Source organism: Centropristis striata, chromosome 12 (assembly GCF_030273125.1).
Source record: "Centropristis striata isolate RG_2023a ecotype Rhode Island chromosome 12, C.striata_1.0, whole genome shotgun sequence".
Taxonomy (NCBI): domain Eukaryota; kingdom Metazoa; phylum Chordata; class Actinopteri; order Perciformes; family Serranidae; genus Centropristis; species Centropristis striata.
In genome coordinates this window covers 28,037,915-28,065,780 of record NC_081528.1, presented here as the reverse complement: position 1 = coordinate 28,065,780, position 27,866 = coordinate 28,037,915, and the positions used below count along the sequence as shown (strand labels likewise).

At 39.1% G+C, this 27,866-nt stretch overlaps 2 protein-coding genes across 3 annotated transcripts in view; both read right to left on the bottom strand.

Moving 5' to 3' along the window:
* Positions 1 to 4,049: 4,049 nt before the first annotated feature.
* Positions 4,050 to 9,358, bottom strand: cd74a (CD74 molecule, major histocompatibility complex, class II invariant chain a). Of its 2 annotated transcripts, none has more exons than XM_059345511.1 (9): positions 9,140 to 9,358; positions 7,812 to 7,981; positions 7,083 to 7,183; positions 6,866 to 6,919; positions 6,709 to 6,795; positions 6,516 to 6,594; positions 5,356 to 5,556; positions 5,191 to 5,256; positions 4,050 to 5,076 (listed from the first exon to the last, which is right to left on the bottom strand). In XM_059345511.1, the coding sequence occupies exons 1-9, from the start codon at positions 9,226 to 9,228 to the stop codon at positions 5,069 to 5,071; spliced, it is 855 nt and encodes a 284-aa protein (XP_059201494.1). In that variant the 5' UTR covers positions 9,229 to 9,358; the 3' UTR covers positions 4,050 to 5,068. The 2 variants fall into 2 exon arrangements, with proteins under 2 accessions (XP_059201494.1, XP_059201495.1); XM_059345512.1 differs by having other exon boundaries at positions 6,709 to 6,792.
* A 1,827-nt stretch (positions 9,359 to 11,185) lies between these two features.
* The window catches only part of LOC131981287 (bifunctional heparan sulfate N-deacetylase/N-sulfotransferase 1-like), a 51,318-nt gene continuing 34,637 nt past the window's right edge, over positions 11,186 to 27,866 (bottom strand). The window contains exons 3-15 of the mRNA XM_059345510.1: positions 25,735 to 26,217; positions 24,909 to 24,996; positions 24,383 to 24,537; positions 22,942 to 23,127; positions 21,657 to 21,785; positions 19,449 to 19,631; positions 18,933 to 19,029; positions 18,619 to 18,742; positions 16,749 to 16,923; positions 15,178 to 15,348; positions 14,586 to 14,695; positions 13,232 to 13,334; positions 11,186 to 13,116 (exon numbers count right to left, since the gene is read on the bottom strand). Of these exons, the coding sequence (XP_059201493.1) occupies positions 12,997 to 13,116; positions 13,232 to 13,334; positions 14,586 to 14,695; positions 15,178 to 15,348; positions 16,749 to 16,923; positions 18,619 to 18,742; positions 18,933 to 19,029; positions 19,449 to 19,631; positions 21,657 to 21,785; positions 22,942 to 23,127; positions 24,383 to 24,537; positions 24,909 to 24,996; positions 25,735 to 26,217 (2,124 nt within the window). The 3' untranslated portion in view covers positions 11,186 to 12,996. The remainder of the gene's footprint in view (positions 13,117 to 13,231; positions 13,335 to 14,585; positions 14,696 to 15,177; positions 15,349 to 16,748; positions 16,924 to 18,618; positions 18,743 to 18,932; positions 19,030 to 19,448; positions 19,632 to 21,656; positions 21,786 to 22,941; positions 23,128 to 24,382; positions 24,538 to 24,908; positions 24,997 to 25,734; positions 26,218 to 27,866) is intronic.

The window sequence follows — 27,866 nt, the reverse complement described above, 5'->3', positions numbered from 1 at the left end:
GGTCGGCCATAAAGTTATAAAAAATAAAAATAAACTTTTTCCGTGAACCTCTTTCCATGAAATGATTCCATGAAGTGACAATGTGATTAATTATTGACAGATAAAGTGTATATCTTCTTAAAACTGTAATAATCTCAAACACACCACGATGAAAATTAAACCACTATTAACAGAGGATTGTGTCTGAAAACCTTATGGGTCATCGTGTAAGTAGGTCAACAAATTGATCGTAGTCCAGATCCTCTGGGACGGTAAGAAGTCATACAAATTGATTCAGCAACAGGGATTTTTTTACAACCTGGCAATCCAAAACTTATATATACATAATAAAGCTAGAAGGATGCTTTTTTAGAAAGTGGTGTCCAAAAAATGCGATCTGCTGCAAACATCAATAAGCATAAATCAGGTGTGACAATAAACCCATAAAGAGTGTCAGACAGAGAAGAGAGCCGTGGCGCTCTGTCCCACTGGTCACTGGGGGCTCCAGTGTGCTCGAATTCAAGCCTGGTGGTTCCTGTGTGCTCAGATTGAAGCTGGTTGGCTCCAGTGTGCTCAGATTGAAGCCTGGTGGCTCCTGTGTGCTCGAATTGACACCTGTCTCATTAATCGAGGGGGTAATGAGGTTACCGTCAACCTTTAACTCCTGGAGCTGAGGCAGATTATCTGGCAGACATTTAATGCGGTTATTAGACAAATTTAACTTCTTTAGAGTCTTTGGTGGGTTGTTAAACACCTCCAGAGAGTTATAACTTAGATCCAGTTCTTCCAGAGATGTAGACTGTAACGAGTGAACCTCTGTGATCCCTGAGTGGGAAAGATTGAGCACTCGGAGCCGCTTCACCTCGGGGCATTTTGGATAGTGGAGGATGGAGAAATTGTTGCTGCTGACATCCAGTTTGGTGAGAGCAGGGGTGAGACTCAGGAGCGTGCAGAGAGGCTGGAGGGAGGTGAGGTTAATGCCTCTCAGATGAAGAGATTTCAGGTACTTAAATGAAAGAGAGGGGCAATGTGAGAGATTCTGCAGGCTAGTTAAAGACATGGGGTTATCTGACAGATCCAGTTGAGCCAGGTTTTCTCCTTTCCGAGCCCAGCTGCAGGCAAGCTCAACCAGGCCAGAATGAACAAGAACAAGAGATTTCAGGGAGCCAAACAACCAGTTGTGGAGAGCCTCGAAAGAGGGCTTGAGGAGAGAAGGGTCCACTGTTACATCTTCCAGTACAAGGGTTTTAATAATCGATGGTTGTAGATAGAGCCATGAAACAAAAGGGCTCACTGCACTGGTGAATGAAGAGGGGATTGTAACATTACTGAAAATAAATGTCTCTCTCTGGAAAACAGAAAAAAACAAAAATTCCAAGTTAATATTCTGAGGTTCATCCACGCTTCCATCTCTCAGCTCCAGCTCCGAAGCATGTAAGCAAGTCATACTTTGTGGGTCATGGATAGCCATAACGTTGCAAACACAACGATTCACATCCTCTCTTAAAACGCAAAGAGTGGCGTCCGCTCTTGAAGTGATGGTGAGCCCCAAAAGCAGGAGCAGAATCGGTCTCTGACTTGGTGTCATGGTAGGCAGGAGGGTCAGCAACTCCTTGAAATATCAAGATCCAGAGAAGAGAGTATATGAAATTAAATTGTTTTAGCAGGTTCTGAAAAAGACATTTTTATATGTGGAAATGAAAGACTTCATATAGAACCAAACATGCTTTTAAGTGAAATAACATTGACCCTCTAGAGCCTAAAGAAACTACTTTCATACAGTATCTAGATTTCTGACATGGTTAAGGAATAAACTAAAAACAACATTTAAGGTTTTAATTAGTTTGGTCTAAATATGGTTTGTAATGTTGCAACACCCAATTTTGAAATCCCAGGTTTTAAAGCAGCTCAAAATATCCAAACTGAGTAACTTTTAGGTTGATAATCTTTCCTGTGCCTAACCATTACGATTCCATGCAATTTAACTGCATTTTCAGTTATGTTTTGAGGGGAAAACATATTTTCTCTGATTACGTTTTTGCCTTTTCGCAGTGGTTGTTTTTTTTTTGTTTGTTTTTGTATCTTAAAGTGCGATCGAAATCTGGGATAAAATATGTTTTCCTTGAAACGTAAATAAGATTGCAGTTGCATTCTATGGAATTGTATTTTTTTAGATGACAGGGTTGTTATGATATAAAAGTTCAAAGATGTAAAAAAAATCAAAATCTGATCTTAAAATGCATCAAAAGAACATGAATTCAACAATGTATGCTGTAAAGTCAAACACTTACCCTCTGGTCAGTTCAGTTGTAGGTGATGACACCAACCGGCTTCAGTGTCTTTATTTATTCTCACCTGACTTCTGATTTTCTGCTACCCATTTTCCCACTTCCCTTCCTCTTCACGGCACCTCTAAAAAAAAGAGGAAGAGCTTTGTTCTATAGGACATACTGCACTTCCTCAAGGCAGGACTCCATTGCCCCATATTAAATATACCATTGTGGTTTATGTAGGTCATCAACCCAATGTTTTTCTTCTTTGCCTCTGTTAGGGATTAATAAAAAATTAGCAAGAATCACATTATGACTTTTAGCAAGAATGCAGCTTGGACACATTTATAAAACACACTTATATGCCAGGCACAGCACACAGAAATAAGAAGTATCAAAAGAAAGGACATACTGATAACACTTTGCACATCGCCACATAATTTGAGGGCAAGCAGATAAAAAACTGAAGCACTCTTTGTGCTCCAATTCAAGGCCAGGGGCCCAGGTGGAGATTGATACGTACGAACACTAGACAAGATACAATAGTGTGCTGTTAGCTCCTTTCCTCACAGGGCGGTGACCGGAAGCTGAAGCACCAAGAGGCTAGGACTAGCCTGCGTGCCAACGTAATGTGCGGGCCGAATCTAAACCATGGTGCTGCCCCAACTGTTTTTGACCAAACAGATAGTCGCACATTCATATTATAAAACTCTGTGTAAAAGTAAGTTAGGCATCCTTATCTGGGAGGTGGTTACAGCTAACTGTTGCAGCCTCTGATTTCTGAACAGAGAAGGTTGATGTACATCATTTTACTCTTTCATTATTGTCTTAAATAAATAGTCAAAAGGATTTTATTCTCCTCTCATCTGTTCTGCAAAAAAACGAACTCTAACACCTCAGATCAGATCCTGGTGATTTCATTTTATTGTCTTGATGATTAGCATGGCCTCATTTAAATGGGTTCATATTGCATATTTTGTGTCCATGTCTCCTTAACTCCAACATTAAAAAATACACTTTATCCTCTTATCTGTAGTGTTATTTATCAGTGTAGGTTGTTTTGGTCGAAGTTATTGGAGACGTCTGCCTTCTCCCGAGTATTAGTCTCTTGAATAATTGGGTCTTGATTCCTGAAGAGAAACATTGCAGTTAAGTTTTTTTTAAATTTGATAATTCATCTCCCGACACCTGACAACTCACACCAAAACAATACGGAGCGATCAGTGGTGGAAGAAGTATTCAGATCCTTTACTTAAGTAAAAGTACTGATTCCACACTATTAAATTACTCCACTACAAGTAAAGGTCCTTCATTCAAAACTTACTGAGGTAAAAAATACAAAAGTATCAGCATTAAAATGTACTTAAAGTATCAAAAGTACTCGTTTTGCAGAGTGCATAAGATTGTTTTATACATTCTAAATATATTTTTGGATTATTATTATTGATGCATTTATGTAAGCATATTTAAATTTTCTCAAGGTAGGGCTCATTTTGACTACTTAATATACTGTTTGAGGTTTAATTTAAAGAAAATCCTCATGTTTTTTGTGTTAAATCTTGACCTGAAAAGTAACTAACTGGCAGCTAAATGTAGTGTAGTCAAAAGTACAATATTTGCCTCATAATGTAGTGGAGTAGAAGTATAAAGTTACATAAAATGGAAATACTCAAGTACAAGTACCTCAGAATGGTACTTAAGTACAGTACTTAAGTAAATATACTTAGTTACATTCCACCAGCGGTGATTAACAATATGTGACATGACAAAAAAAAAATCCAGGACTAAGTGAGCCGTGTCTTTGCATCTAATCAAGTTAAAGTTTATTTAGGCCTTAATTTGTCTATAGCTTCAACAATTATTTGTTATATATAACAAGACTTGGGAGTTGATTATATGTACAACAATGCAAACAGTGTCGTTAGGAAAACTTTATTTCACCTTCTTAACACACCTTCATAAAAAAGTCACATCCTCATACGTTCACAGCCTTTAAAGGCTCGGTTCACCCAAATTACAAAAGACACAATCATATTTTCTGTCTACACTTTTAAATATCTGGCCATGGAGATAGTTTTGGTTTAACTTATTCCGTTTGTGGTGCTCACAGTATTGAACAACATTTAAAAGATTAAACAGTGACATCTCTTTTGAGAAACAGTGTCCCTGTTACTCTGAATGATCCATAAACTTCACTGCCAACAGTTTTTATTGGAACTACTTTCTATAAAATAACTAGTTTGAATGAAAACTGTTCCCATTGTGGTCTGTGGATCATCAGAGTAACAGAGGACACTGTCTCTGGAAAGAGTCTGGCTGTTTACTTGTTTTAAATGCAATGTTTCAATGCTGTATGCACCATAAACAGACTTATTAATTTCCAGCGTGGTGGGTGGAGGCAGATATATCTATCTGAACTACCTCCATGTTTGGATACTAGACGAGGTAAAAGAGAAAATATTACATTTGGAAGAACCGACCCTTAAAACATTCTTTAAGGACAAATATGTTGAACAAATACTTTAATACATTGTAGATGATATTATTATGTAGGTCAAAATGCCCATGAGAACACCCCAAAAGTGCCTGTTATAAAACACAAAAATTAAAAGCGATAGTCTGTAACAGGCCTCTACCGATCTGATCGTAAGCAGCCAGCAAAACAGTAAAAATCAAGAGATTACATGGAAGTTCATCAACTGATCAGGAATTTAAACTTAAAATTCAGTATGTGGGTCTGCATCCAGCTAAGAATAACCTATTTCTCATGTCTGCGAAGCTTGATAGTGAGAAAGACCCAACACTTTGCTTCATTTCTTTCACTCATCTGAAAAAAAAAGAAGAAAAACACAACATGTGATGATGTGCGTCGATCAACAAATGCCTTTGAATAAACATCTCAACTATCAACACACTGAAAATCCTCAATTGAGGCACTCACCATCGACGCTGATGGTCTTCTGCATCAGTCTGGGTGCAAGCATCATGCGACGAGGATAGAATGCGGCTAAAATGAACAGGAAAGAAAACGGGGCAATTAAGTTCATCATTCAATCAAGGCAGCCCTGAATCAAGAGTTCTCTAATCTGTGGGGTTTTTTTTTTACCTTTCTGACAGTCGGGGCGGCCGCGCATGGTGGTGCCATCGATCATTTTGCCAGCCTCGTCCACACACCAGCAGTAGCCGGTGGCGTGCCAGCACTGCAGGGGCTTGTAGCGGCCCTGCTCGTCACACTGGGGGGTGTAGGAACCAATCTTGGAAAATCCAGGCTCTGACTCAGTCTGACATTTGGTCTTGATCAAGACGGCTGAGAGATGGAAAGAGAAGAAAACACTGGATCATTAAAAGCTTGTTTTTTGTTAATTAGTGGTCACTGCAGCAAAGTTGAAGCAACAGTGCTACATTTAGGGAAACATGCGTTTAATGCAATTTTTTTGTCAAGAGATGAGAAAATTGACTCCACTCTCTTCTACTATTTAATGAAGCAGCCTGTTACCTGAGCAAAGCATGGCAACAGCTGGTCATGCTGTGTTCAGGTAACAAAACGCCCTTACCAGCACCTTTAAAGCTCTCTTATAATGTTACTTTTCATTTCCTTAAAGGTCCCATATTGTAAAAAGTTAAGATTTTTGATTATAAAGCCGGTCTAGGTGCTATATAAATACTGTTTGAGCATGGAAACGCTCAATCCACAGAGAAATGCACACAGCCTGTATTTAGAAACTGTGCCTTCAAACGAGCTGCCAGCACTTCTGAAGGGTTGTGATGTCACAATTATATGACATATGGCTCAAAAGTGCTGCTAGAGTGTTGTTACAGTAATTGCACGGCTACAATGAAGGTGCAAAGATGCGAAAAGTTCAGATGTTGAAGACCCAGAAACACAGACCAATCAGAGCAGACTGGGCTTTTTAATGAGGGGGCTGAAAGAGACAGGCAGTAAATTTCTTTCTTAGACTCACACAAAAAGAAAGGTGGTATTATAAGATATAACAATGTCCTAAGAGTGAGAGTAGTAAAAAATAACATCTGGTATGTGATTGCTAACATTTTGGAACGAAAATAATAAAAGTTATGGTAAAAGTTGTCTTAACATGCCACTGGTATGTATCATGTAAACGCCTGAGCCCCACACTCTATCCCTGCTCAGCACATCTCCCTTACATCAATATTGCCATTGTAATGGATTACAGACAGAGTCATTAAATCCCCCAACCACTAGCAGGATCACAGCATCAGCTAAAAAAGAAATAAAATGACAGTAACCTGGTGCATCTGTTGGTGGAGTAGGCTTCTTCTGGGCCATCTGGAAGATCAGCCAGTAACGCATCCAGGTGTCAAAGCTCTGCAGGGTTCACAGTGTAAAAGAAGAAAGAAAAATAAACATGACTGACTGCTTTTTATTCATTTTCATTTCATATTTCATTCTTAAATGTTTTAAATGTGTGTGAAGCTTCACCTTCCACTCGCTCTCGTTCATGTGCTGCTTCAGGCTCTGCAGGTTGTCCAGGAAGGTCTGGTTGAACTGCGGCAGCTCAGAGTCCTGCTAAAAACACGACCAGGGCTTAGTGACAACTCACCGTCAGCAATGTGAGGAGTTATAGAGTGCAACATACCTGCATGAGGTCCTTCAGCTGCTTCTCCACAGTGATGACCGTGTCCTGCAGTTTCTGATAGGACAGAACACAGAGAGTCAAATAATGCTTATTGTTTAAATTCATCTTGATATAGAATTAGAAAAAACCCAGGATCATATTTTAACTTCAAGAAGTTTGTTAACACCTAGAAAGAGGTAAATTGACTGTATTTTAGGGGATGCAGATGTAAACCTACAGTCATTGGTGTCTTGGATTTCTTGGCACCTGCATCTGCGGTGTAGTCCATCATGAGAGGAAGGCTGTCCATTGGCAACTGCATCCTCATTGGAGCGCCACCTGTAAACAAACAAACAAATACATAAATTAGCAAAGAAAAACAATTTTGCAAAACCATTGCAAAAAGTTTAAAGCACTTTTCAGCATTTTCCAGGAGCTTGTTTTATATATATAATATATATATATATATATATATATATATATATATATATATATATATATATATATATATATCCTTGGTAAGTTTCAATCAGTTTAAAGCACTTTATTAAAAATATATGCATTTTTCAAGGATTTCCAGCACATCTAGGAAAAAAATGAAGGGGAAAATATAAATATAAAAAAAAATGCTAGTAAACAGTAATAAAACCGAGCTCAGAAGTGTGCTTTACGCCGATGTGTTGAATGCTAAATAATATATAATGATAAATTGGACTGATGACATCGGCACACTGAAGAATAGCAGACAGCGGGTTTTTCCCCGATATGGATCACCAGCAAAACTTTAATTCCTCTCTCCAGCTTTCAGATCAAGTTCCTTAAAGTAAACTCTCACTTCCCTGTCCGCCTCCTTAGTCCTACAGCCTCCTCCTCCTCCTCCTGTCTGACAACTACTATTAGTCATTATAGAAATCTTCCTATTTGGTCCGCCCTGTCTGAACTCAGAGACTTTAATGTGTCTTTTTACCCTTGACTGAGCGACTCAGCTGCTTGCTGAGTCTGTCATGGTTCTTCTGCAGTGAGTGGATTTCCCCCTTCTGGTCGAAAACCATTAATGCCGTGAAGACCTGGCTGGCCAGCAGCAGGCAGGCCAGGGTGGTCAGGCCTGCGATTTTCAAGGCACGACTGTTGGAGCCGCTGAAAAACAGACATAAAAACAACTGTGAGAAAATAGACAAAGTAAATGTTGATGAAAGATTATTAAAATGCATGGTATTAAAGTGACTTGGGGGATTTCCAAAAGTGATGTTTGTTACAATTTTAAAGCACAGGGGATTCGTTTTGACACTGACATTGGGCTGTCCAGCATACAAAAAAAATCCCCTTATGTAAAACAACAATATTATCCCTACTCTAAAGAAGAAAAAAAATCAACATAATTTCTCATTTGATACTATTACCTAAAGTACTATATAGCCTACTGCAAATAAAAGTTGTGAAAGAAAAATATAGTCTCTTGTTCCTCTGCAGTCAGCCAATAGGATGTGAGTATCACTTGTTACCAGGCAGACTCCGTTTCCTCATGTTATGAGGAAGTACAAATCCCTCTACTTAAGATTATTTAAGACGTATAAAAAGGTGCAACTTATTTTATTTTTTCATATAAAAAGTTCAAAACTGTAGCCTACATTAATTTGCCGTATTTAATTAATGTCTGCTACAATGAAAAGTTAAAACTACAATCCTGAAACTTCATGTCCTGTCTGTAAACACTGTCATCATAATTAATTTGGGATTTTTTTAAAAAATGTTAGTGTTCAAAATTTTCTTAAAACAAAATTACTGATACTTATACTGATACTGAACTAAACACACAATAGAACAAAAAAAAAAAGTCAGTGAGGGGAAATAATAATAATAAAAATAATAATATCTTATTTAACCTTTAAAAATGAACAAATACTTTTCATATAAGAGAAAATATTACGTTTTAACTCCCATAAGTCATATGCATTTCTCAGTCGAAATTTAGAACTTTTATTTATGAACCAATCATACTGTGACAGCATCACCAGTTACTAGGCAGACGCCTTCTGCGAAGTGGCCGATGGTGACTGAAGATGCTTTAGAATATATGTAATGTAAAACAACAAAAACAAAACTGTTATACTGTTACATACTGTTATAGTTAAAAATATACTTTAATTGTTTATTTTTTTGTGTGTTTGGTCTTTTTTTTTCAGATATAGGCCTACAGAGATGAACAAGTAGTTTCTTTGCAAATATTATATTTTGAAACAACTACTGAGCAAACAGCTGTTATTATGAGTCAGATTATAAACAGGTTCCTCTCACCTTCTGGGTACTGCATGGTCAACAAGGGCCTCTTCACTGCCCGCCCGACTCCCTGCGGCCAGGGGAGCTTCTTCTGCAGCGTTTGCCATCTGTCCTGAAAGTTTCTCTGAGCTTCTTCAAAGCAACACTGTGGAGAGAAGTCCGAGTTCGAGTTAATAAATGGTCTTAGATATGAGGAAGAAATATCAGGCAGGTTCCTCAGAAAGGTGAAGGGAGGCGGAAAGTCCCGGCCTTAAATGCTCTGTGGGATGGCTGAGTGCAGCTGTGAGAGCCGCGAGCTGTGATTGGTCAGATTATACCACCATCACTTGTTGATAGAGGCAGAAAACAGTGAAGGGGTGCGAGTTCATTTATGGCCTGTACTTTACCTAACCTGTTTTAGTGTATATTATTTATTGTTTATGGTTTGTTATCTCAGCCAACTATTTATTAATTATATTCAGTCAATGCAGGTTTAATAGGGGGGACCAGAGACATTTGTAACACTTTTTGCTGTTTTCCTGATAAACCAACACCAATCTATCTGGAAAAGCATACTTGTTTTTATTATACAATGCATTTGAGCGTTTTTTTAATAAATATGTGCCAGTTGCAAAACTGATAATACAGTAACTCCACTGTTACAAATGTCCCTGGTTTATCCAATCCATAATAATTTTAGTGGTATTGTTACTTACAGATATTGTACCCACAAACAATTATAATGATACTTTCTTTTCATGTATAGTACTTTTACAGTTACAAAGCGCTTTGGGAGCAAAGGGAATAAGCAAACCAAAAAGGCAAAAATTAAATAATAGAATAATTACTACTACCAGTGCTGTAAGAAGTACTTAAGAACCTTTACTTTAAGTAAAAGTAGTAATACCACAGTGTAAAAATACTCTATTACAAGTGAAAGTCCTGTATTTAAAATCTTACTTAAGTACATTAGTAAGGCTGTCAAATAATTGTAGTGAAGAAAAACTACATAATTGTTTCCAGAATGTAATGGTGAAGAAGTATAAAGTAGCAACATATATAAAAACAGAACCTAAAAAACTATACTGAAGTCCTTAAATGCACTGTTATATTTCACCTCTGACTACAGCCTCCAATATTAAAAAGAATAGAGTAAAGATACAGTCAATACTAAAATGCACTTTTACTCTGAAACTGCAATTCACCGTATTAATGATGGCAATTGTTTACTTCCTCAAACAAGATAGGAGCTCTGCTTCTTTGGCAACTTTCCGGTGTTTTCCTAGACGAGGAATTAAAATAAAAATAACATGAGCCAGTGTGTGAATCTACCCTGGGTTAGGTTAAACATCAGAAGGACAAAAACAAAAGCATTTTGTTGCTGAACTCTGCTTCGAGAGATTTTGCTTCTTAACTCACCGTAAAGTGAAACCAAAAGAAGCCAGACAATGATGTACGTTTCTAGAAATCTCTGCATAAAAACAGCCATCATCATCCTGCTTGCTTTGAATATAGAGCAACATCCAATAAAAGTAATATATATACACACACACGCACAAGTTTGGGGTCACCCAGAAAATGTCTGTTTTCCATGAAAACAAACTGTTTTATTCCTGAAAGACATTGACAAGGGTAGAAATAATAATTTCAACCTGTACAAATCTCTTCACCTCTAGATACTCAACTGGCCTAAATAAGAATAATTTTGTTGCTTCTCAAATTAGCACAAAACTTTTCAGCTGTGGTAACATAATGCACAGGTTTTAATGATCAATCAACACTATAAACGTGGATTAAACAATGTGCCACTGGAACACATGATTGACGGCTGCTGACAATATATAATAGATATTTCCTCAGAAAATCAACCATTTCCAGCTTTATTAGTCATTTACCACATTAACAATGTCTAGACTGTATATATATATATATATATATATATATATATATATATATATATATATGTATAAATAAAGATATATAAAAAGTGCTTTACTTTCAAAAATTTCCAAGTGACCCCAAACTTTTGAGTGGTAGTGTATATTTATATTGTTTTTGCAAAGAAGTGCAAAAAAGATCCAACTATTGAAAAATACAGTGGTGTTTTATTTGCAAATTAAAAAGCACCGACAATATTAGTTACACTGTAAAAATTATTGACAACAATTACAAATCTTTATCATACAGTCCAGGAGATTAGTACCATCATTGCTGTTATGTGTTATCACTTAATACTTTATATGGAGAGACTCAGTACCTGTGTACAATAGTTGGCAGTGAGAGGACATGAGAGGAAACAATCTTAGCGACACACCTCTGCACGATGAAGTAATCCAAACTCCCCTCAGCACAGCACTGACAGTTCACACTATGGGGATGGGCTGATGGAGAGTGTAAACCCAAACACATTCAATAATTTAGGTCTACTGAGGGTTGCGTATTATGTACATTACAAAGTCAGGAAATAAAAGGACCAACATGTGCATTGTTATTACATCAGAACATTGTACAAAACTATTGCAATAAGAGCAGCTTTTTGTTATCTATGCTTGACATCTAGTTGCAGTGGTAACACCTTGACCGACAACCAACCAGAGACAGCTTTTCCCCCCGGAAACTTAAAACTCATCTAATAAATGAAATTAAACAAAATATACAGTTTTGACAAAACAGAAGAAAGAAAAAGCTGATTTGAAATGCACAATCTTGTTCTGTACACCATCTGAATCTCTCCCACCAGACTGAGTAATAAACATACAGTAGCTAGCTTATGATCTTCTTCACAGATTCTAGTAAGATCCATTTTATTAGTGTGCTTTCTGGTAAACCTGTATGTTCAGAATTGATGTTCACTTGAGTGCCTTAAATATTGTGCTTTCAACATCTATCCTACTGTTCCTGCTTTAGCCAATTTAACGGTCATGGTACTGACGACAGAAGAGGCTGAGCTGAACAGTTTGAACACACTGTGCATCTGGCCTGTACAAGAGCTAAGATGTTTAGTTTTGGTACATTCTACAATAATGCATTGCTGTCAGCATTATAAAAAAAATAATAATCTGGGAAAAGAAAACATAAAACATTTTTTTAAAAGAACCCTCAAAATGTCCATGTGGTAATATTTTAATGAAGATTCTGTCCTGGCACTTGTAAATGCGATAACTAGATTCTACCAAGGCCTATCGAGTGAGGCTACAACATGCAGCCTGAGTCAAGACTCCGGATGTCCCATTCTCCTCTCACACAAACACTTAAAACACTTATGTCAAAGGCATTTGCAACCAATGTCCCTCTGTCAACAAGGCCGTTGTCCATTCAGTCAGTGCCTGTTTTTATGTGCTCTGAACTCCACAACTCACAGCTGGAGACAGTGTGATCGTCCTTTACCCCCGCGCTGCAGAGCTGTGAAGGCTGCTCCAGCTCCAGATGTTTTTTTCTTTTTCCTTCCTTTTGTTTCAAAGTTCATGCGAAAGAAGAGAAGGTTTGATTATGGAGAGCAGGGGTGTGATTATCCAACACTGAAGGTCCCTCCTGTGCATCGCTGAGCCTTTTCCTTCTTCTGCGGGACAAAGCGGAGGCCAGCGTCGGGGCGTCCGCGGCCCCGTTTGTCCTGCAGGGGAGTAACAGCATCTCGGAGCTCATGGAGAGAGGGGAGCGCGATCGGCTGCTGGAAGTGACTACGCGCTCTGCTTGCTCATCATCCACTGTTGTCCTGTTTGTTTGGGAAGATCGCGGTTAAGTTTTGAGTTCCGGCTGGCCATCCCTTTCTCAAATTTTGATGCATTTCAGAAACTATTTGGGATCTTCAACATTTCAGGCCACTCGGCCAGAGTCCCCCCCAGCAGGATGGAGCAGTGGTTCATATGTGGAGCTGCGGTCTCCCCCCCGTGGTGCTGCTACCTGGTGTGGACCAGCTCTTCTCGGAGCCAGCTGGGCAGCGGCTGACCCATCCTGTAGAGCAGCTTGGACAGCTCAATGTTGTGATCCCTATAGTATTCTCTGAGGAAGCCCTGGGACTGAAGGAGGCAAAGGAAAATGAAAGAAGAGGTTAGATCAGTGGAAATGAAAGGTAAAATGTTAACAAATGGTAAAATGAATTTCTTAAACCAAAAGTGTGTCAAATGGTCGTACCTCAGCGTCCATGTCAGGGTATCTGCGCCCTTTACTCTTTCCTAAACACTTGGTCTTCCCTCCCTCCAGCAGCTGACACCAGAAGCCTTTCTTAGGGTCGAAGCTGTACATGCATAAACAAGAATAAAACATGAAGCTACGGAACATTTCATTCAGAGTTCAAGTCTGCTGTTTCTCATCACAACTCCCCTTTAGCTACATCAAAAAAACACATTTAGGGTGCTTTCACAACCCAAAGTTTTGTCCGTTTTAATCAAACTCTTGTGTGGTTAAATCCTTGTTACGGTTCATTTGGTTGCTTGTGAACGCTCCAGACCACTTGCAGAGAGGGTCTCGGTACATTTCTAAACAGATCCTAGTGCGGTTCGATTGCACTGTGAATGCAATCCGACCAGAATCCGACCCAATTAAAGCGATACCTGCACGGTGAGATTTACACAGATATTATAAAGACGAAATTTGTGTCATTCAGTTTCACTCTGCAGGCTACCGCTGATCTTAAGCTAATTTGTCATTGCAGAATCATCAACATATTGCTCAAAATAACTTTATAACGGCCCGTATAATTAAGAAATTAAGAAGGAAAGAAGAAGAAGAAATTAAGAAATAATACTAAATACAAAACTAACCAAAAGTATCAATTTCACTTTGATTCGGAACAGACTTGTGTTGTGAAAGCGCCCTTAGTCTGCACATTTTGGACCTTTTCATGCCTTTATTTCACACATAATTCCTGGTAAATTACAGGTATAACCAGTGGTGGAATGTAACAAAGTACATTTACTCAAGTACGTAAGTACACTTTTGAGGTAGATGTGCTCTTTTACTCCACTAAACTTTTTAGTCCACTACATTTAGCCGACAGCTTTAGTTGTTTTTCAGATCAAGATTTAACATTAAAAACATGATACATTTGAAATGCTAAGATTTTTCTTAAATTAAACCTCATAGTAATATATTAAGCCATATATTTGCAAAATTAAGACACATAAATGCATAAATACAAATAATCTTATAACATATTTAGAATATATAAAACAATCTCATCCATTTTGCATCACAAATATTTTTGAAATACTACATTTTCACGCTGATACTTTTTTTTTTTTTACTGAAGTAAGTTTTGAATGCAGGATTTTTACTTGTATTGGAGTAATTTCAGTGTGGTATTAGTATTTTTACTAAAGTAAAGGATCTGAATACTTCATCCACCACTGGGTGTAACATAAACATGTGGCAGAAAGACACAAACAACCACTAATGTAACCTACAGAGTCTAAAACTATTCATCAACCTGTAAACCTGGCATTGAAGAAATAATACTCAGAGGTTGAACACGAAGGACGTTACTCACGCTAAGATCTTGTGGTAGTTGATGACGTTCGTCAGTCCCAGATATTTCTGGATTTTATCCATGATGGAAGCAGGCTCAGTCTTCAACATCTGTCCATCCAAGACCAACAGCTGTGAGACACACAAACAGTACCCAAATGTCAGAACAGGGAGCCGGACAGTCTTGTACAACAGCTGCGAAACAACCTCGCATCATTATCACATTCAGTTCACAAATTTAAAATGTTCCTGGTTTAAAAATACAAATGTTTTTATCACTGAAATGGCTCAAGTCTGAATTTAATGGTCTGCTGATAGATAAGACTATTAAAACCTTCAGTAACAGGATCGACCACACGTCATCGCGTTATAGATTTTTGTCACTTTGGGGGAACGATAGTTTATTTTCAGACTGACCCTATAGGGAAAGTCTCGAGCAGATTTAATACACTGCCCGTAAGGACTGTGCAAAAGAGTAAACAAGCTTCCTTAACAGCAAACCTTCCTGGACAAAAAAATACCTGGCAGCGACCAATAAAGCTCGATTTACACAGAGGAGAACGTTTTTAACATCCCAACTTGAGCTAACTTGTGCATGAACACGCCCACAGTACCTGGCTGGAGTGGTAGTAGTTGAGCCAGCGCTCCAGGTGGATGGCGTACCAGCCCGGCACCAGACATCGGTTCTGGAGGACCCGTAGTCTGACTGGAGCGTCGTGGCCTGCGGTGATGACGCTGTGGAAGGAGTATTTCAACGCCACCGGGTCATCGTGGGCTCTTTGGTGCTGTGCGTAGACAGAGAAGACAGGAGGATTAGTCTAAAATAAATTCCTCATCATATTACAATGACTTATATTTAAATGTGCTCATGCAGATATAAATAGGACAGTGGGTGGTTTGAAATCCCACAGTTCTATTATGAAAAAGTGATTTTCAGTGCTTGTGCTTATACATTTGGCTATCTGGAGTGCCTACCAACTAGTATTGTGTAAGCTTTTAACTGATCATATCAGCTGTAGAGCTGTATTGAGCCTGATCCAATCTGCTGAGTGTGTAAGAGCTGAGCCCCACCTACCGGGAAACACCACACACTATGAACAACAGCAAAACACAGCATGAGACTGTTTTTTATGTTATTTACCCAATTTATTTCTACCCATTTAATCTCAGCTCAGTGTGAGAGTCTCTTGCTTTTTGCTGTCATTTATGGTGCATGGTGTTTCCCCACGGGTGGAGCCCAGCTCCTGCTCAGTGGAGGGACAGACAGCGGTACAGGCGACCACTGCAAGCGCAACAAAAGCACAGCGACAAAAATAAACAGTTAAATGAACATGTTTCACTCAGGTAACTCAAAGTTTGAACCAGAGTAACAAACACCTGAGGATACTTGTCTAAAAAGGAGAAATGAACCCTAACCTTCAGGTCAGCACCAAGGCTAGGAAGATTACAGATAGGGTTTATTATTAAATATATATATATATATATATAAAAAAAAAAAAATCAAGGAACAGCTTGGATATCTTGTCTTCATGCAGTGCAGAGCTATACAGTTGTCAAGTATATGACATTAAAGTTTAATAGCTCTAATGTTTAATGTGGAGCTGTACTATCTTGGAAAAAGTTTCAGATCAGAACTCAATATCTTCATGTTTCTTTTGTTGCAAGTTTTCTTTTTCTTTTAAGAACTAAAATCTTTGGAAGCAGTTGCGTTGCAAATATGAAAACAGTAAATGAGAAACATTAGCAGATACCCAATATTAAATGATTCTGAATGGGATCAGGGATTAAAAAAAAACTTGATTTGGAACCTCTCTACCATCAACCCAAAACACTATTTTTTGTGGGGGTTTTTTCTGCTTAAGTAACAAAGAATGGGATTCTACAAGCCATTTAGATTTGAGTGCCCTTCCTATGTCCTACTATTTTTCTTGCACGACTATCAGAACAGACTGGGCTCTTTCATGCAGGGGGCTTAAAGAGACAGGCACTAAAACAGACCGTCTGGGTACAGGTACATTCAGACGGTAAAACAATTTGTTTTTCAAACATTAAAGCATGTCAACATGTTCTAGTAAACCCAAAATAGGAGTATGAGCCTCAAAACAAGCTTAGAATGTCCCTGTTAAGAGTTAACACACTTTGCATGATGAGTTATGAGTGTAATCGTGGGTTTGCTGAGACAGACCTGGTACCAAGAGTACGCTCTGTCCGCTGGGTTGATGAGGATGGTGATGATCTTGGCTTTGGGCAGGAGAGCTGCAGCCCTCTGAGCCGCCACCTCAGAGTCAAAGTAGTTGGCACTCTTCTCGAAGTAGTAGTCAGAACTGGTGTTGGAGGGCAGAGGGAAGTACTCCATATACCTAACACACACACACACATACACACAGCGAACACAAACATACAAAGTGTTACAAACAGCTACGGTTGATCTGGTCTAATTTGCTCTCCGTAGATAAGGATAATTTCCCCGTGTGCTGTGTGGGTGATCGGCCATGTGCAACAGCTTGTCACCTCGCATACAAAGAAAGAAAGAAAAAAAACATCCAGCAGCACATACAATGTTAATATTTGGGCTGCCCACTCACATAAATATCAAGCCTGCCAAGTAAATTTTGTGCCGGGCTCTTTGTGCTGTGATGCTTGACGTTTCTCATTGATGCAGGTTTCAAATCAATCAAACCTACAGGAAAATTCTAACTAAAAAGGTGTTGATTGTGTAGCTGCTCTTAAGGAATCACTAATGAGTGCATTTGTTGTTGTGTCGAGTCCTGGCATCGTTTGCATTTTGCATTCTTGATTTAATTTGCATTAAACACAAACACTCCTACCGTCTTGGGGTTTAAAGTTGTCCTCTTGCTGAAAACTGCAACTTCATCGTCTGATGTAATTTACTGTTTTATGTCTGTTGTTTCTTTTATTTGAAATTTGTCATATTGTATATTCGTTTAAACTTTTTTTTGACGTTTTAAATCTGTTGTCTGTTCCTTCATGTATCTTTTATACTGCTGTCTTGTTAAATATTCTGAATCAGTAATTTATTTATTTATGGCCTTACTGTTTTTTTTATTTGCTCAATTAGATGATTCTGTCATGGTTTGTTTTTCTGATATTTTATTTATCGTGATTTATGTTTTGATATTTTATGTTTATTGAAAAAAAAAAGCAAACATCACCCTGTTCAAATACTTCTGTGAATAATGAAACAAAAGAGTCTGAATCTCAATATACCTTGAAAAATAAAGGTTAAATTAATTAAAAACAAATGTGAAATGATTTGTGCTGGTTATTAATGTTGAATAGGGGTACTTTAAGTGAAGTGGTGCTGACAAACTTAATTAAAAGCTAATCAGTATTCAAATGCTGGGAGAAGTAGTACAGAAAAAGTTCATGTAATCACAAAATTGAATGTCACAAGAAAGAAAGCAAACAATTAAATAGGAGGACATTTCTGATCATTTAGCAAGTAAAATGTGGTTGGTTGCTGTTAACTGCTCCATTACAAAGGACTGAGGTGTCAGTTCAATTCAATTAAATTCAATTGGCTTTATTGGCATGACGTAACAATGTATATATTGCCAAAGCAAGCATCAGAGAAAAAGATAAGATAAGAAGGATAACAATAAATTATTATAATTCTGTTATTCATTTTAAAAGAAAAGAAAAACTAATAACAATAAAAGAAAGCAATATTTACAATCATTGAATTACAATCAACATATAATTTATACAATCTAACTGTCCCAGCAAAAAAAAATAAAATAAAAATAAAAACAAAACAACCAAAAGCTGTGTGTCACTCGCTGTCCCTCAGTGTGTGACAGGCAGAAACATAGACTGCTGCTAATCTACAGCTCTGTGACTCTTCCCCGAGGAGGAGCGGCAGTTTTTCCTCATCTGACCATTTTAAAAAACCTTTTTTGACCAGTTCAAATTTTTGGAAATATGTTTCTCTAATTAGTTCATATTTTTTACATTTGGTGAGGAAGTGTAGCTCTGTCTCAGGCTGACTGAGGCTGCAGTGGCAGCACAGCCTCTGTGTCTGTGAGGTTTCTTACCAGTCAATGCCTCTGTGGTAGTTGTGCCCATTGAAAAACTGGATCTCCTCAAACGTCTCCTTGCTGGGGTAGTTACTGGTCAGGTCAGGGTGCATGCCCAGGAACAGGTAGAGCGCTGTCGTACCTGAGAGGGGGAAGAAACAACAAGTAGTGACAAGATGAGAAAGAGGTAAAAAAACAAATCAATACACTCTGTTTTTTAAATAAAAACCGTGTGAACATGACATGACTTCTGCTTGAACTGAATGATGAACTTCTGATTCTTATCACTTCCACATTCATCCTGTAGGGGGTGTTGAGGTTCTGTGTCTCACCTGTCTTCTGAGGCCCGATGACGAGCAGTTTGGGGAAGCGGTCACATGTTTTCTCTTTGGACCAGATGTCCTTGTGCCTTTTGTCCTCACAAGGATCCTGTAGCCACAAAAACATAAACAATCCTTTGTTTTAAGCGTACAGAATTCTCACAAATTTGTCCATTTAGCAATACAAGAGAGCAGGTTAACCTTTGTGAATGTCAGGCAGTAACGGTGACGCGTTTATTTTAACGTGTTCGGATGGGTAACGACATTGCTCTTCATCAATGGATAAAACAATGTATTACTCATTACTTGAGTCATTATGCTCTGTCTGTGTATGGTTTTTCCACTGCAAATAATCAAGCTTTTACTGTTTCACGTCACATTTTGAGGGAAACAATGTGTTTTGTAAAGTACGTCGTCTTCTAAATTGTGCCATTATTGCAGCATTCCATTACAGAAAGCTGTCAAAAATTACTACTGAATGCCAATTTAATATGTAATAAAGATACAAATAAGTGATATCCTCATCACCTGCCAGAGTGGATCTCTCTCAGAGGGAAACAGGCTGAAGTACTTCTGAGCCAGCTGAACAGGTGGCAGGGTCTGCATCTTCAGGTTGGTCCACGTCTGCAGGAACATCACCAGGCTTTTAAAGGTGTACAGGCCGAGGCGGTCGTTCCCGTAGTTGGACAGATGAGTCATGAAGATACTAATCTGTGAATGGAAAGGAACGAGCAGAGAATAAATAGGACTAAAGTAAACTCAATATGGTATAAATTGTGGGATGGGTACTATGAATTAATTTAAATGACAGTAATTATTAATAAGTCTTATACAGTGGTGGAAAAAGTATTTAGATCCCTTACTGTAGTAAAATTACTGATACCACACTGTGAAATAATTCCATTACAATCCTGCATTCAAAACCTACAAAAGTATCAGCATCCAAATGTACTGAAAGTATCAAATGTAGAAGTACTCATTATGCAGAATGGACCCATTGTTTTATATATCCCAAAAGTTATTACCGATTCATTTATCAAAGCAGCGTTTTCATTTACTCAAGGCAGGGCTCATTTAAATTATGTGTATACTTTTATGTGCTTTAATTTAAAACAAAATGTATAATCACTTGAAACTGATCATTTTTTATGTTAAATATCAACCTGAAAAGTAACTTAAGATAACAGCTAAATGTAGTGGAGTAAATAGTGCAATACTTGGATCAAAATGTAGTGGAGTAGAAGTATAAAGTTACGTAAAATGGAAATACTCAAGTAAAGTACCTCAACATTGTACTTAAGTACAGTACTTAAGTTGATGTACTTACAGGTACATCTAAAAAAAATTGAATATTGTGAAAATGTTCAATATTTTTTGTCAATTATTTCAGACAGTGAAATTATATAGATTCATTACACATAGAGTGAAATATTTCAGGCCTGTATTTCTAGTAATGTTGATGATTATGGCTTATAGATAATGAAAACCCATAATTCAGTGTCTCAGAAAATTAGAATATTACATAAGATCAATAAAAAAGGATATTTTAAACACAAATGTCAGGCTTCTGAAAAGTATGTTGATTTCTATACACTCAATACTTGGTTGGGCTCCTTTTGCATGAATTACGGCATTAATACGGCGTGGCATGGAGGAGATCAGCCTACAGCACCATGTTGCTTTTATAGCAGCCTTCAGGTCATCTGGTGTCTCTCATCTTCCTCTTGACAACAGCCCATAGACTCCTATGGGGTTCAGGTTAGCCGAGTTTGCTGGCCAGTCCAGCCCAGTAACACCATGGTCACTGAACCAGCTTTTGGTACCTTTGCCAGTGTGGGCAGGTGCCAAGTCCTGCTGGAAAATGAAATCATCTCCAAAGAGCTTGTGGAAGCTTGAAGAGCTCTGAAATGTCCTGCTAGATGGCTGCGCTGACTGTGGACTTCAGAAAACACAGTGGACCAACACCAGCAGATGATATGGTACCCCAAATCATTACTGACTGTTGACGCTGGACTTCAAGCAACTTTTTCACAATATTCTAATTTTCTGTGAATTATAGGTTTTCATTATCTCTAAGCCAAAATCATCAAAATTAAAAGAAAAACAGGCTTGAAATATTTCACTCTACGCGTAATTAATCTGTATAATGTATGAGTTTCACTTTCTGAAATGATTGACAAAAATATTGAACTTTTTCATGATATTCTAATTTTTTTAGATGTACCTGTAATTACATTCCACCACTGGTTTTATATTAATATAGTTTGAGCTGAAACAATTAGTCAATTATTGATTTGTGCACTGACAGAGAATGCCCAAAATTTGATTGTTCTGGCTTCGAAAATGAGAATTTTATTTCTTATGTTGACATGCCATTTATCATGTCTATGCATTATCCAAACAATAGTGAAATTGTGTGAACAAAGAGTGCTTATAGCTTGGACATGGAATATAATGATCTGTAGTCTGTGCAGGGCGACATTTGTTGCAGATATTGTAATAAAAGCAACCTTTTTTTATCATCTAAAAACAAAACATGCTGACAAACGTGGCTCCAATAAAAGAATCTTTCACAGCGGTGTTAAAAGAGAAAAGCACGATGCAGACATCACTGAGTGAGTCACTGACGAGTCATTGTCCCGTCCCTCGTTTTCATTTCAATTTACACCACCAGTTAAATGGGTTCCCGAGTGTGCAAGACAAAAGCTGTGCTGTGTGAATGTGAATTTGACTCACAGGGTTCAGCAAAACTGTGAGGAAGAGTTCTCCTCCATTGATGAGCTTGTCCAGTTCGTTCGGACTGCCTGGGTAATCTTTGTAGAAGATGGTGTGAGTGAAAAGACCACACGTCTGCCTGGGCAGCACCTGTGATATAAACAAACACAAAGTTACCAAAAAGGACAAAAAAACAGATTCAGACACATTAAGGAGAAACGCATTCAGACAAATAAACACACACACCATCAGCCCTCCACTGAGAGCAGAGCTGTCAGTACTCCAGGCGTTTACTCCACACATTGTTTGCTCTCAATAACATTCATATTATGCAGCTCATCTAGCCAAAGCAAACCTCTTATTCACTCCGAGTCTATATGGAAATTCATGGAAATGCGTTTACAGTTTGGAGTGTCTGGGGAACTGAATATCAATCATCAGTAAGCAGTGGAGACTGTCCATTCAGACTGCGCTATCTCAAGGACGGGAGTGGAGCTCTGAGACCACACAGGCTGACTGAATGCCAACACTACAAAGGAACTGGACTGAGGCTGCAGCGCTTCCTATCAGCGCTGAAGGTCAACCTAGGAAAAGAAATAGATAAGATTTTTTTTCTTCTTCTTTTGAACCTCTTCAATGTAATCTATTAATCTTTAATTCTGCTCTCATGACTATATTATTCGGCACCGGCCAGCACTGTGAAGTTGAATAGAGTGCAGTTTTTTTGGGGTGTTGACATTTCCATGATTGGTTGTGTGCAGACACTTGCTCTGCTATTGCCAAGGATGTCAGTCTTCGTTATAGTGCTGAGGCCTGCTGGGCGGCACGACTCAGACAGGTGTCTTATGCAAGACGGCTTCACTTGACTACACCATCATCTCACACTGTGTGGAAGAATACAACAGCAAGACTAATGAGATGATTGCCTTTCTCAGGTCTTCTGTTGCCTCTGTGATATACGGTAAATGAACATAAGACTCTGCTCAGCATCTTTAGGGATGAAACTTAAGGAAAGCAGAGGCGGAGGGAGGAAAAGAAAGCAGAATGATGGACAAAGATAGACTGGAAGGAAGCCGCTGGCCATGTGAGGAGAATAAGTACAAAAGAACTGGAGGTGGAGGAGATGGAGAGATAATTAATGAATGAAGGATAGCATTATGTAGATGGAGAAGGAACCCTGAAGGGGATTATTAGCTGAAAAGGTGTAATGGATGTTGAGAGGACAAGTGGAGGGAAAGCAACGGGCCAGAGGTAACAAGATAATGAGGCCTTATGGATGCCCCGTGTGTATGTGAAGTGGTCTTACGCTGATGCCGCTGTGGATGAAACCTCGCCGGAAGCGAGCGGGCTTCAGGTGCGGGTATTCCTCCGTGCTGGTCACTTTGATGCCCCACACCTTCTTCCAGGCGTCGTACAGCTGCATGTGGACAGGGTAGACGCCAGAGTGGTGGGGCGCCACCGCATAGCCCATGTTAGTGGGGATCCCATGCTCCTGCAGGGTGGAAAATATAATAAAATATTACATAATCAAATAAGAAGAAGAGAGAATGTTCAACCCATCATGTTGCCAAGATATTAAAGCTATAATATAATCTTTAAGGTTTTTAATGAAATCAAAACCATACCATTTGTGTCCAGCATATTTTCCGCAATAGCCATTTAATGCAGTAATTGCCATTTATTATCACTTAACACAGTCGTAAAATTATTATTGGTAGAGTCCTGTGTCAAAACTTTTTTTTTTATCATATTGTTGACCACATCCTATTTTTTTTGGTCCAGTATTAGTTGATTCAACAGCTGGGGCATTTTTGTCTTATCTTAGTCAAAGAAAACTAAATTTGTTATTTTAGGCAAACTTGTCTAGTGGTATCAATTTAAGGAAAACATCAAGTTAGTCAGAGTCTTCCTGACTGTGGTCATTGTGTGCTGCCAGTGTATTCGGACTCGAAACTGATGTGTGGATGGGGTAAAAAGTCTATATTTTGGCTCCTCTTTTTGGCAAGTAAAATAAAGATAGGTTGTGGTCTTGTATTTTTTTCGTCAAAAATATTACACGTTTATAAAGTCACAGTTAGTATTTATGGTGACCAGTGCCGTCTGATCACTTATAGAAAACAAAACAGGGTGTGATTAACATAGGAAGTCATCGTTCTTGTGAGAGAAATTAACATGGCTGCTTATGCAAATAGAACTTCCTGCTTTAAGTTAAATTTATTCAACAGAAGAAACACAAGAAAGAAAAAATTGCCAATGTCATCCCGGTCCTCTCCCTCTGACAGAGGATCATCTTTTATTTTTGCAAGGGAGTAATGGAATAAAAAGGAGGTGCTACAGTGAGCTGTGAGACTGCACATCTCCAACCTGAACAAACTCCACTGTGTCCTCGTGTTGTGTGGAAAACCTCTCATGTTGTGTGCAGCATGAAATCTGATCACAGTTGCAATTACTTTGGACTGGGAATTAAACATCGTGACTTTGTTTGGCTGCACTGTGAACAGATACACCACTTGCTATTCCTGTTATCCTGACAAAGTAGCTGTTCAAGTCGTGTTTGCTGAAGTATTAAATCACACTTGCCGTTACCTCGGTAACCACAAGTATTGCCAAGTGAACCTCAGAGACTACAACTTTAAAGATGCATGATAACATCCTGTTCAAGATTGCCTGTTTGAACAAGGAAGGTGAGCAGCTCTGATCACAGCGCTCACCCGGGGCTGTGACATGACCCCCACCCCCTGACTCACCATGGCAAACTTCTTGTTGAGCAACATCTGCTCGGCCAGCACGGACTGGTTGTGGAAGAGATGGGGCTGCATGTGGCTCCACATGTGGGGGAACCACCAGAACTCCTTCACGTAGGAGAGCAGCAGGTCGTCTCCCAGGTCCTCCTCATCGGATCCTGGACACGACAAAGAGAGAGGGGGGAGGAAAGGATGGAGGATAGGGAGGGAGATGATGGAGGTTAACGGGGAGAACAAGGAGGTGACGGGTGAACAGGAAATGGAGGAGATAAAATGGACAATGACAAAGAAGAAGCAGGGGTGAAATGGGGCCAGGGAGGAAATGAAAGCCAGGCAAAGAGAGAAGTTCAAATATTAAAGTGGAGCATGTGGGAGATTAACGGCAGAAAAAAATAAATTCAGGCGAAAAAAGGAGAAAAGAAATTACAACGATGGGAATAAAAACAGATTTTTTTTTATCTCTTTCAGTTAAGTACATGTTCTTATCGCTGTTTGAATTAAAAGTTTCTCTTCATGCGCGGCATCTTACCAGCATGAAAGAATTTCCCTGAGAAGCCCAGATTGAAGGTGAAGTTGGGCACATGGGTGCGCAGCTCCCTTTGTGTCTCCAGCAGGGCCTGAAACGGTGAACGGGAGAAAGAGGCGAATCAGTCGATGCACTTTGAGCTCGTACTGGTGCACGAGTGCATTAATGAGGAAGCGTGAACAGCCAGGCGCATGCGTGCCCACATACATATTTCATTCTGCAAGTTTCTTTCGGTAAACATCCAACATCCACTCCCAGTTGCCTCACTCCTCTCCTTCATTCTGTTTGATATTTTTCTCTCCTCTGATTCGGGTGTTTGTTTCATTTGATCTCCACGCTGGATGAGACTCCCAGCACACACCCTCTCTCACGCTCACAGATTTCTCCGTCTTGTCAGGGTGTGATTCGTTCCTAAAAGCTTGCTGTTGCGCTGCCAGTGAGGACGCTTGATGCCTCTGCTAGATTTTTTTTCACATACCCTCTGCCTACACATTTGAGGGGGGTCTGTTCTGCTCTGAGGGGACGCAAGCAAGGAGCTTTTCAACATTCTTTGTATGTCTCTGGGCCCCTGAAATATTCATTGCTGTGGAGCTTCTGTGACAGTGTGAGCAGTGGGGCCTGTCAGCTTTGAGCGGCCTACTGGGACGAACACATTCAAAAGAAGAAGAGGAGCGAGAAGACGGGGTTTCTGTATGACTGGCAGAGGGTAGCACATGCCATGTGTGAGGCATTTTTTACATTTTTAGCAAAGGCCTGTTGAAAAAAAAACACTAGTTGATGAATACATAAGTGGGCTCAGTTTCCATTCCGATAAAGTTTTTACACTCACCTTTACATCAGGCACCTTCATGCGGGTGCCCTCTTTGCCCACGAAGATGTCATCTATATCCACCAGGATGTAGCGCTCCAGGGACAAAGAGAGCCTTTTCCCTGTCAGGAAGGCCACAGCGTCCACAAACACCAGCTTGTGCAACCAGAAGACCAAGTTGTTGCCAAACAGGACCCTCTGGATACCATCATGGAGCCCCAGGTCCTGCACCACCGACGGGAGCAGAGCGGCATTCTGCCCCATCGACGCGATGCTCTCAGCCGACTGGGTCTTCGCCAGCAACACGGGCTCGTATGTTGAGTGGTTGGATTGGAAAACGGTCCAGTCATCCCCGGGGAGAGGGCCTGGCAGAGGCTGCCCGGATCGAGTGATAAAGAGCAGGGGGGACTTGGGGTTCACCATGCAGTCCTTCAGACCCAAGTTAGAATGAAGAAACAGGGGGAAGCCTTTCAGCTGTGCACTGAGCAGACTGTTTTCATTGGCCTGAGCAACAGAGAGATGGAGACAAGAGAGAGAAATCACACACATTCATCATACACCAGAGTGATGAAGACAGAAACCCATTGGATATAATTCCCCAATTTCTCCAATCATGTGTGAAATAAGGAATGTCAGGCCTACTCAAACGTGAAGGCATGAGGCAGCTTCTACCTGCTATGCTCAATCTGCTGTGCTCCTAGATTGCAGTCAAAATGAATAACCTCCTGCTGTGTCCTCTAACATTCTAAGACTAGGGGTTCAGTGATTATTCATTGAAATCTCCCCTACATAATGTGTCATTCTCCGATTCTCTCACATCTCTACTGCCACGGATACAAAAGTTCCACTTTCTCTTGCACTTTTACTTTAGTCTTACTTAAGGTCTCGCCATTATGCATGTGTGTGTGGGTGTTAGATACAGGATCTAAAAGTTGGCATGCATTGTGCAGTGTCCACATCTAAAAACGAGAGCCTGACAGATACTGGATTATTGAGGCAGATAACAATATCTGAGTAATTTTAAAGTGTTGTGTCGACACGTTCTTTTCCTGAATATTTTACGCCCCATAGACCCTATTGCCGTTTGTGTAAATATAATAAAAATTGCAATTGACCAATTTAATTAGTTTTCCTTGTTCTTTTCTTCTGACTTTATTAAAATCCTATATGTAGAAAGGTATTGAAATGGTAGGCCTTGCTACAAATTAGGCTCAGACATCTGATAAAGGTGACAAAATATGGAAATTAACAAAGTATGGTTATCCAACAAAAAAGGGAATACTGAATGCTTGTTGTGTTCTGAGGTTTATGTGTTAACAAATATATATTTCTTTCGTTCACCAAAACCTTTTCACAGACAGAGACATTTGCAGACAGTAATCCTTCATGGTGAGGTTACTTGTGTTTGGGATTAATAAGATCCAGAGAGCTCTACCTCTTACCAACAATCTGTTACAAAAACACCAAAAACAGAAATCCAAAGCTTAGAAGATAAAGAGCAAATTAAAATCTGTCTGAGAGACTACAGTGGACTTTTGAAAAATGCTTTCAGTTCAAAATCAAGTTTATAAGTAATTCTTCTAAAACTATGAAATGTTTATGTTGCTGTTTAAGTATGTTTTTTTTTTTACTGTTAAAGAAGGCCCCAAGTACTCAGGGTCCCATATGAGACATAAGAGTTACTATAACATTGCACTTAACATAAATCAATATGTGATATGGATCCCTTAAATGTGGTATTAAAGGAATAGTTTGGATGTATAAAAGTGAGGCTGTATGAGGTTCTTATCTATATCCTTTATCTAAACTAAATGACCCCAGTTTGGAGAAGCAGGCAGGAGTTCCGGCACTGAGGCCAAGTAATGTACTGCTGAGGACGGTGGCAGCAGCAAAACACATTTTAGATATATAAAAAAAAAAATCAGTTTAAGCATATGCCATATTTAGAGCATTTGCAATCAACTTAAGTTGTTATAGATCCCTTTGTAAGAAAAAAGTGTTTTTACCTCACCTGATCAATGTTCCGTGAGGTAAAATAACTGTTTTTGTCAGTCTATTGGTTTTGAAAAGAGCACTGATAATGGCTTCAGTTCCCCCTGCATTAACCTAAACAGGGCTGTCAGACGACAAGGTAAAGCAGTGGAAATATAGCG

Bases quoted from the DNA above. Each gene is read 5' to 3' on its own strand.
- cd74a (XM_059345511.1), bottom strand. From the start codon at position 9,228: ATGGCAAACGCTGCAGAAGAAGCTCCCCTGGCCGCAGGGAGTCGGGCG. The intron at 7,982-9,139 runs GTGAGAGGAACC...TCTGTTTTTCAG, and splicing joins GACCATGCAGTACCCAGAAG to CGGCTCCAACAGTCGTGCCT. The intron at 6,595-6,708 runs GTGAAGCTTCAC...TGAACCCTGCAG, and splicing joins TGAACGAGAGCGAGTGGAAG to AGCTTTGACACCTGGATGCG.